The sequence below is a fragment of the Gorilla gorilla genome, chromosome 5 (assembly GCF_029281585.2).
Source record: "Gorilla gorilla gorilla isolate KB3781 chromosome 5, NHGRI_mGorGor1-v2.1_pri, whole genome shotgun sequence".
NCBI classification, from domain to species: Eukaryota; Metazoa; Chordata; class Mammalia; order Primates; family Hominidae; genus Gorilla; species Gorilla gorilla.
Genome location: NC_073229.2, coordinates 75,429,242 through 75,438,801, shown reverse-complemented (window position 1 = coordinate 75,438,801; position 9,560 = coordinate 75,429,242). Strand labels below are relative to the sequence as shown.

General features: G+C 36.8%; 1 protein-coding gene across 7 annotated transcripts in view; it reads right to left on the bottom strand.

Moving 5' to 3' along the window:
• Positions 1-2,193: 2,193 nt before the first annotated feature.
• PRIM2 (DNA primase subunit 2) overlaps positions 2,194-9,560 on the bottom strand; it is a 424,713-nt gene continuing 417,346 nt past the window's right edge. For all 7 annotated transcript variants that reach the window (XM_063707683.1, XM_055391887.1, XM_055391888.1 and 4 more), the window contains one exon: positions 2,194-3,115. In XM_063707683.1, the coding sequence (XP_063563753.1) occupies positions 2,885-3,115 (231 nt within the window). In that variant the 3' untranslated portion in view covers positions 2,194-2,884. The remainder of the gene's footprint in view (positions 3,116-9,560) is intronic.

The following is a 9,560-nucleotide window of genomic DNA, read 5'->3' as shown; positions in this document are numbered from 1 at the left end:
CTGTATGGACAGAGTGAAAACATTATGGAAAAACAACTTGAAAGAAATATGACAGAATTTCTCCTAACAATGTCATTGCTTCAACCAGCTACAAATTTCCGGCCTAGTTTCTTTCTTTTGCTGTTTCTTCTTTTGTCTTTGATACAATCATACAGCCTCTCTTCCTTGAAGAGATAATAAAAGACTAACAGTTAAAAGATCTGGAAGACTCATATTCTTTTCTTTTTCACTGGCTACGGTTTTGAAAAGAGGCTGCTGGCTTTTGATTTTTTCTTTTGGGTTCTTTACATCACCCAATTCAAACAGGTCTGCTCTCAAAGAAAACAAATCAAAATTGTCAAGACCTGTGAAGCATGAAAAATAAATTGCTTTTTCCAACTCCAAAAAGCACCAGAAAAGCATTAATTTTGATCTTCTTTTATAAACCTCTATCCCCTATCCTCTAATCTATAGATTTCACAGAATGTTTATATATTCTTCTGTATAATACAGGAGATCAAACCTTATTATGAATAAATTGAATTGAACCTGTAATACAACTAATATTTAAACTAGTGTTATTTTGGAGTTCAACTAGACACATATAAAACATTCAAGTGAGATGACACACATTCCTGGGGCTGCCAGTATAAAATAAACAGTCCAGTAAGCTGCATCTACCATGCCGTTAATGACTCTGTCCTTTTAGCTGGTGGGAGCACAGGCTTCATAAAAGGAGAACATGAAGCAGTAGAAAAAGACAGCCTTGCAAAATGCTGCCAGATACAAAACATTCTACCAGAAAATTTCTCATTGAACTACAGTGGCGAGAGTGCTTCTAATATCTCCCTTCTTTTAACACAACGACGACCTACATTTCTATGCTTGGCTTTCTAAAGCTAACTTAATTCTGTGGTTAAAACAGCTCCAGGTAGCACTTGTTCTTTTTTTTTTTTTTTTTTTTAAAGGACTTGTGGTTTTGCAGTCCATGGATAAAGTGGTAGGCAATCATCAGATTCCTGTTGAGAATGACAAATGATGAAGGGAGTAGCAGATGGTTTCAGAAGGCAGAGATTTATAGGGGTAATTTGTAGTGGAATAATACTATTTTCTGAACTAGGTAATAATTCACCAAGACAAGTAAAAGTTTAGATAGTATCTCATTTAATTATATGTTGCTAAATATTCCAAGAAATCTTTGACTCAGAAGCCTAAAATGAAAACTCAATTAGTTGACATTTTTAGTTTCTGATGATCTGATCCTGTTTAATCCTTTTCATCGTGATGCAGTTTACCACATGATTAAAAATACGGTGCTGCTAACAGTCTAGTTTTCTGAATACAATGTGCTCTTTTCAATTTAGTTAGTATCTGATTCAAAAGGATAAAAGTATCCTCTTTACCAGGAAAAGAAGACAGAAATAGACTAATACTTTTCACATATTCCAAGGTAATAGATGAGGAAGAACTATGTTTCAAACAGGGTTTTCTGAGCACCCCAAATCCTATTGGTGAGTGAGTAGAGCCCCATGAGGAAATCACTATTTAGACGAGGGTATCCACAATGGCACTGCTCCACAAGGCATACGTGCCAGGGATCATCAACTTCACCTTACTCCCTTGACAAAAGCAGGCAGAGAGAACAGGGCATTGATCTCGTATGTCTGTAATCATCCACAACATTTATTAAATTCTATTGCTGGCACTGAAAGGAGGGGGTTACTATAAGTATCACTATTCATTGCTGAAGTTAATTAATTTACCAAATCTATTTGGTAATTCACAGCAACTACAGAAGTAATAAGGTATAGAAGTTGGAGGGTAAAATAAACACTTTATTTTATATGTACAACCTTCTTGCTTGGTAATTGTCTATTCTTCATGAACCTGTCCCCAGAGTAATGGCAGCAGATAAGACGTGCCATTATTTTACATAATAAAATATCCCTATTATTCCTTAATAAATATAACTGGCTATACTTTATTTTAATTCCCAAGTCACAGTTCACTCAGGAGGGTCTGGTGCCACTCAAAGGTGCCTGATGTAGAATAACCACAAATAGGTCAACTCTTAAAAAAAGGTAAAGAAAAGTTTAAAATCTTCATTAGTGATCAGCAGTGTGTTGGATACTCCAAATTACCATTTTAAAACTGAAGTAATGTCCAATTTGTTATGACATAAGACTCTCCCAATTATACGCAGACACTGTCATGTACACTTTGATATTTATTAACAAAACTGGTCCAGAAAAGGATTGAGTCAAAATTACAAAGTGACTAAGAGTTAAAACAAAAGTTGTTCTTTATTGTAGTTTCTGGGGGACTTTAACCAGTCCCCAAAACTGTTTTTATCTCCTAAAATAGGACTTAAATGACATCACTCAAGTGACAGATTTTAATAGAAACTCCTCCTCTTTCCTTCTGTCAAAGCAAAATATAGTGAAAGTCTCTGTTGTTACCTCAAACCTCCTTTCCTAACAAGTGTGCATGCCTGTAGATGGATTGGGATGCAGTGAAGAGAGAAGTTAAACAAAAAGGTTAAAAAAAAAAAAGGCCAGGCACAGTGGCTCACAACTGTAATCCCAGCACTCTGGGACGCTGAGGTGTGAGGATCGCTTGAGCCCAGGAGTCTGAGATCTGCCTGGGCAACATAGGGAGACCCCCCCACCTCTACAAAAAAAAATTGAAAAAAATTAGCTGGATATGAGGTGCACACCTGTGGTCCCAACTACTTGGGAGGCTGAGGTAGGAGGATCACTTGAGCTGGGAAGGTCGAGGCTGCAATCAGCTGTAATTGTGTCACTGCACTAAGCCTTGGTGACAGAGTGAAACCCTTTTTCGACAACAAAGGCAAAATCTTAAAAACAGGAAACAGGCTATTGAGGAAAAAGGGTTACAAAACTGCCTAAGAATCTTCACTAAAGTAATCTTCTAGTCCTTCCATATCCATTTCCAGAGAGGAATTTAAAGAGGCCAGAGCAGATGATGCATCCTTGGTTTTCTGGACACTTGGTTTGGGTTGAGGAGTTTCTGGTTGGATAGGTTCCTTCTTTATGTCTTTACCACCATTTAGAACACGTTGGCTCTCACAAAAGAACTGATTAGGATGATTCAAAGAAAAGCCACAATCATCCACCTGTAAAGGAAGGAAATTTATATTGCCTTAATACATGGCAAAGCTATAAATATATGAGTTTCAAAAGCTGTTTTAGTACTTGTTTAAAACTTAATACCTGAAACATGGATTCTAGCTGTTTGCATTCTAACACTTAATCAGCTACTTACACCATTTCATTCAAAGAGAGCTTCAACCACTACCCAAACCTAAATGGCTCCCACATTTATATTTCTAGTCTGAGCCTCTGTGTTTGGCTCCAGTTCCCTGTCTAGTTTCAGTCCCATATCCAACACCTACTCAACATCTAAGATGGCTCAAAGGCAGCTCAAACCCAACAGGAAACGTATCCTTTCCCCTCTCCCCATCCTTTGCTCTCGGTGATTGGTATCACCATACATCCTTGGGGCATACTAGACACCTTTCTCTCACCTCCCCAGCCCCCAACTCCCACCTGCCACCTCCCATCTACACCAAGCCCTCAATTCTGGCAATACCCAAAACATTACCAATTCTGGTTGACAATTACATCAAAACAAAAAATTAGAAAACTATAAAAATATGTTTGGAATACAAACCTCTGTGTGTGTGTGTGTGTGTGTGTGTGTGAATGACATTGTATGTTAGTGAGGCACAGGTTAGGGACCTGTGTGATTCATTATTGTATCCCCAGTTCCAAGCAAAAGGCCTATCACGTTGTAGGCCAATAAATATTTGTGGGTTTTTAAGTGATCGTAAAATCATTTTTGATCATTTTGATACTGGTCCCTGATACCACTTGTGTTTTAGAGCTGACTTGTAAGTCTGGCATATGCACTCATTTAGTATGATATAAACTGAAAAAGCAACCTAAGTCAATGTAATTCTTCATTCTAATCTTGGCCTTTCCTTGGTCTTTTTACAGAAAATCTCTTCTTGTAAATTTCACTGTGACTGAATACAAACATGCCTGGTTCATAACTTATGTTATTTTTTCTCAAATACTATCATTAAACTTTAATTTTGAGTATCATTTCAAATTATGCACTCTAGTAATCTCTCCTTATATTCAGTTTCACTTTCCACAGTCTCAAATCCCTGCCTTCTCGCCTTCTGCAGTTGGAGTTGACAACAAAAATATCATTTTGCTTGAGTGAGTGACTGTTGGTTTCTTGGGTGGTATTTTCATTTATCAAGTTTTTGGAAACTGAGAAGTTATTCCATTTCTTTTGTTCATCTGTCTTGTATTAACTAATCCTTTTACGTCTCACTCTTCGTACTGAAGTGACTTGCACACTGTAGGTATCTAATAAATACTTGGTGAAGTGAACCCAGAAATAGTGTATACCAGTGATAATTTTGCATATTTAATTAAAGCCTTACTATATAAAAGACTGTGTTATAAACTATTCGCTATTCAGCATACAGGAATACATTTGACTAACTCAAATTTCCAACCCAGTAAGTCATATACGTAAAACCCTCTACCAAGAATGGAGAACTGATGAGGGTCACAGATAAAGGCCTATTACACTCCACAGTAGAGAGAAATTTTGGCTGAGGAGATCAAGGAAGGCTTTGTAAGAGGAGTGCTATTTGAGTTGCATCTGGAAAGATGGAGAGAGTGAAAAGCTGGGATGATGAGGGGAAAGGCAATATTTGCAGCAGGACCACATGAGCAAGGTAAAGAGGGAATGTCCTGGGAAAGCAAATATTAAATAGTTCACATAGCCTACTATGAAAGGCACATACAAGGAAACAATAAGGAATGAGGTTGGAAAGACAGGCAGGGGCCAGCCTGAGAGAGCCTTGAAAATCAGGGTAAGTGATCAAGACCTAATTCTCTAGGCAACAAAGAGTCACCAAAAACCCTTAAAAAGAGACATGGTGTGATTAAAGCTATGTATGATCTTTTAGTAGATTAAAATGAATTGGCCAGGGAAAAAGGGGTTGCTGCCATGGTCTAGAATGAACCCTACTGGTGGACGGACCAACAGACAGAAACATGAGTCTTTTCTGGTAATACTTATTTAAGCACCCTAGGAATCTCTGATTCTCTTTTGCTAGTTGTTAATACATGTTAGGCTAATTTTATAGTAATTCCAGTGTGTAACAGATGGATAGTATACAGACCGATTTTAAGAGTTATAGATCATTAAGAACAAATTTTTATCTTTGCTTTATTTTTTTAACTTAGCTGCTTGATTTCAAAATGTTTCTGAAATGTTTTATAATTTTTATTAACAATGGAATCATTTATGAACTTTTTTATTACATTCAATTTTCACCCAATTCATTAAAAACTGGGAAATCCAATATAAATTTTGCATTTTGCAATGTGTTTCACAAAAAGTATGGTTATTGTCTAATACATTTTAATCAGAAGGCTTTACAGTTTGTAAAACAGTTTGTAAACAGAGAATCAGAGATTAGAAAGACCTTGGGGAATCCATTAAATTCAGTCTCCTCCATGTACAGAGGCCTAAGGAGAATAGATAGTTTATTCAAGGTCATAGAATTAGTAACTGGTTTTGTCTGAATTAAAATTCAGGCCTTCTGACTAGATCATTAGTTGCTCTGAAATCTGTTTTAAGAGATTGTATGCAAAATCATACTGATAATGATATCTCCATTATAAATTTTATTTCTAGAGATAAACTTGGCTACAAAGATTAGAAAAACATAGTTGTATTATTTCATGCAAAAATAACCTAGTATCTTATGCTATAATAATATCTTGGCATTTTCTATACCTCGCTTCAAGTTGTCAGTTAGCAATACATTTATTAGACTTCAATGTGCACAAAATAGGGTAATCTTTTTAAAGTCTGAGTTTCTCCATCTATGAAATGGAGATAACAGTGTTAGGTCATAGGGTTGCTACAGGAAAAGTAAATAAAAATGAATGTAAAAAAAGTTGTTCTATGAAATCTAAATAAAATGTTTTTAAAGAGTCAAGAAAAGCAAGTCACTTAAAAAAAAAGGTGAAAGTCACAGAAGGAGAGGGAGAAAGATCCTATTGCTTTGCATATATCAAGTTCCTTTTCTACTTTAAGGAATCCAAACTGGAAATTGCTGATGCTGTATTATGGGTATAGTTTATAAAAGAAAGATAAAATCAAATTCCAAACACTAAACGATACTCAAAAGACCATGCCCTAACTAATAAGTGGCATTTAAATGACTTAACTTTAAGATATAATATTTAAGGTATGTGCATATCGTTAATAAATCCTCATTTTAATTAATATTTTTTAAATTATACTTAAAGTTCTGGAGTCCATGTGCAGAACATGCAGATTACATAGGCATACACATGCCATGGTGGTTTGCTGCACCCACCAACCTGTTATCTACATTAGGGACTTCTACTAATGCCATCCCTCCCCTAGCACCACCCCCCCAAACAGGCCCTGGTGTGTGATATTTCCCTTCCTGTGTCCATGTGTTCTCATTGTTCAACTCCCACTTACGAGTGAGAACATGCAGTGTTTGGTTTCTGTTCTTGTGTTAGTTTGCTGAGAATGATGGTTTCCAGCTTCATCCATGTCCCTGCAAAGGACATGAACTCATCCTTTTTAATGGCTTCATAGTATTCCATGTTGTATATGTGCCACATTTTCTTTACCCAGTCTATCATTGGTGGGCATTTGGGTTGGTTCCAAGTCTTTGCTATTGTGAACAATGCCGCAATAAACATACGTGTGCATGTGTCTTTACAGTAGCATGATTTATAATCCTTTGGGTACAACCCAGTAATGGGATTGCTGGGTCAAATGACATTTCTGGTTCTAGATCCTTGAGAAATCGCCACACTGTCTTCCACAATGGTTGAACTAATTTACACTCCCACCAACAGTGTAAAAGCATTCCTATTTCTCCACATCCTCTCCAGCATCTGTTGTTTCCTGACTTTTTAATGACCACCATTCTAACTGGCATGAGATGGTATCTCATTGCAGTTTTGATTTGCATTTCTCTGATGACCAGTGATGATGAGCATTTTTTCATATGTTTGTTGGCCACATAAATGTCTTCTTTTGCGAAGTGTCTGTTCATATCCTATGCCCACTTTTTGATGGGATTGTTTGTTTCTTGTAAATTTAAGTTCTTTGTAGATTCTGGATATTAGCCCTTTGTCAGATGGATAGATTGCAAAAATTTTCTCCCATTCTGTAGGTTGCCTGTTCACTCTGATGATAGTTTCTTTTGCGGTGCAAAAGCTCTTTAGTTAAATTAGATCTCATTTATCAATTTTGGCTTTTGTTGCCGTTGCTTTTGGTGTTTTAGTCATGAAGTCTTTGCCCATGCCTATGTCCTGATTGGTTTTGCCTAGGTTTTCTTCTAGGGTTTTTATGGTTTTAGGTCTTATGTTTAAGTCTTTAATCCAACTTGAGTTAATTTTTGTATAAGGTGTAAGGAAGGGGTCCAGTTTCAGTTTTCTGCATATGGCTAGCCAGTTTTTTCAAAACTATTTATTAAATAGAGAATCTTTCCCCATTGATTGTTTTTGTCAGGTTTGTCAACAATCAGAAGGTTGTAGATCTGTGGCATTATTTCTGAGGCCTCTGTTCTGTTCCATTGGTCTATATATCTGTTTTGGTACCAGTACCATGCTGTTGTGGTTACTGTAGCCTTGTAGTATAGTTTGAAGTCAGGTAGCGTGATGCCTCTAGCATTGTTTTTTTTTTTGCTTAGGATTGTCTTGGCTATGTGGGCTCTTTTTTGGTTCCACTTGAAATTTAAAGTAGTTTTTTCTAATTCTGTGTAGAAAGTCAGTGGTAGCTTGATAGGGATAGCATTGACTCTGTAAATTACTTTGCGCATTACGGCCATTTTCACGATATTGATTCTTCCTATCCATGAGCATGGAATGTTTTCCCATTTGTTTGTGTCTTCTCTTATTTCCTTGAGCAGTGGTTTGTAGTTCTCCTTCAAGAGGTGCTTCACATCCCTTGGAAGTTGTATTGCTAGGTATTTTATTCTCTTTGTAGCAGTTGTGAATGGAAGTTCACTCATGATTTGGTTCTCTGTCTATTAGTGGTGTATAGGAATGCTTGTGATTTTGCACAGAGATTTTGTATCCTGAGACTTCGCTGAAGTTGCTGATCAGCTTGTGAAGTTTTTGGGCTGAGATAATGGGGTTTTCTAAATGTAAAATCATGTCATCTGCAAACAGAGACAATTTGACTCCCTCTCTTCCTATTTGAATACCCTTTATTTCTTTCTCTTGCCTGATTGCCCTGGCTAGAACTTCCAATGTTGTGTTGAATAGGAGTGGTGAGAGAGGGCATCCTTGTCTTGCGCCGGTTTTCAAAGGGAATGCTTCCAGTTTTTGCCCATTCAGTATGATATTGGCTGTGGGTTTGTCAAAAAATAGCTCTTACTATTTTGAGATATGTGCCATCAATACCTAGTTTATTGAGAGTTTTTAGCATGAAGGGATGTTGAATTTTGTTGAATGCCTTTTCTGCATCTATTGAGATAATCATGTGGTTTTTGTCGTTGGTTCTGTTTATGCACTGGATTATGTTTATTGATTTGCGTATGTTGAACCAGCCTTGCATCCCAGGGATGAAGCTGACTTGATCATGGTAGATAAGCTTTTTGATGTGCTGCTGGATTCAGCTTGCCAGTATTTTATTGAGGATTTTTTGCATCGATGTTCACCAGGGATATTGGCCAGAAATTTTCTTTTTTTGTTGTGTCTCTGCCAGGTTTCGGAATCAGGATGATGCTGGCCTCATAAAATGAGTTAGAGAGGACTCCCTCTTTTTCTGTTGTTTAGAATAATTTCAGAAAGAATGGTACCAGCTCTGCTTTGTACCTCTGGTGGAATTTGTGAATCTGTCTGGTTCTGGGCTTTTTTTTGGTTGATAGGCTATTACTGCCTCAATTTCAGAACCTGTTATTAGTCTATTCAGGGATTTGACTTCTTCCTGGTTTAGTCTTGGGAGGGTGTATGTGTCCAGAAATGTATCCATTTCTTCTAAACTTTCTAGCTTATTTGTGTAGAGGTGTTTACAGTATTCTCTGATGGTAGTTTGTATTTCTGTGCGATCAGTGGTGATATCCCCTTTATCATTTTTTATTGCATCTATTTGATTCTTCTCTCTTTTCTTCTTTGTTAGTCTTGCTAGCAGTCTATCAATTTTGTTGATCTTTTCAAAAAACCAGCTTCTGGATACATTGATTTTTTCAAGGGTTTTTTGTGTCTCTATCTCCTTCAGTTCTGCTCAGATCTTAGTTATTTCTTGCCTTCTGCTAGCTTTTGAATTTGTGTGCTCTTGCTTCTCTAGTTCTTTTAATTGTGATGCTAGGGTGTCGACTTTAGATCTTCTTGCTTTCTCTTGTGGGCATTTAGGGCTATAAATTTCCCTCTAAACACTGCCTTGGCTATGTCCCAGAGATTCTGGTACATTGTGTCTTTGTTCTCAATGGTTTCAAGAACTTATTTATTTCTGCCTTAATTTTATTATTTACCCTA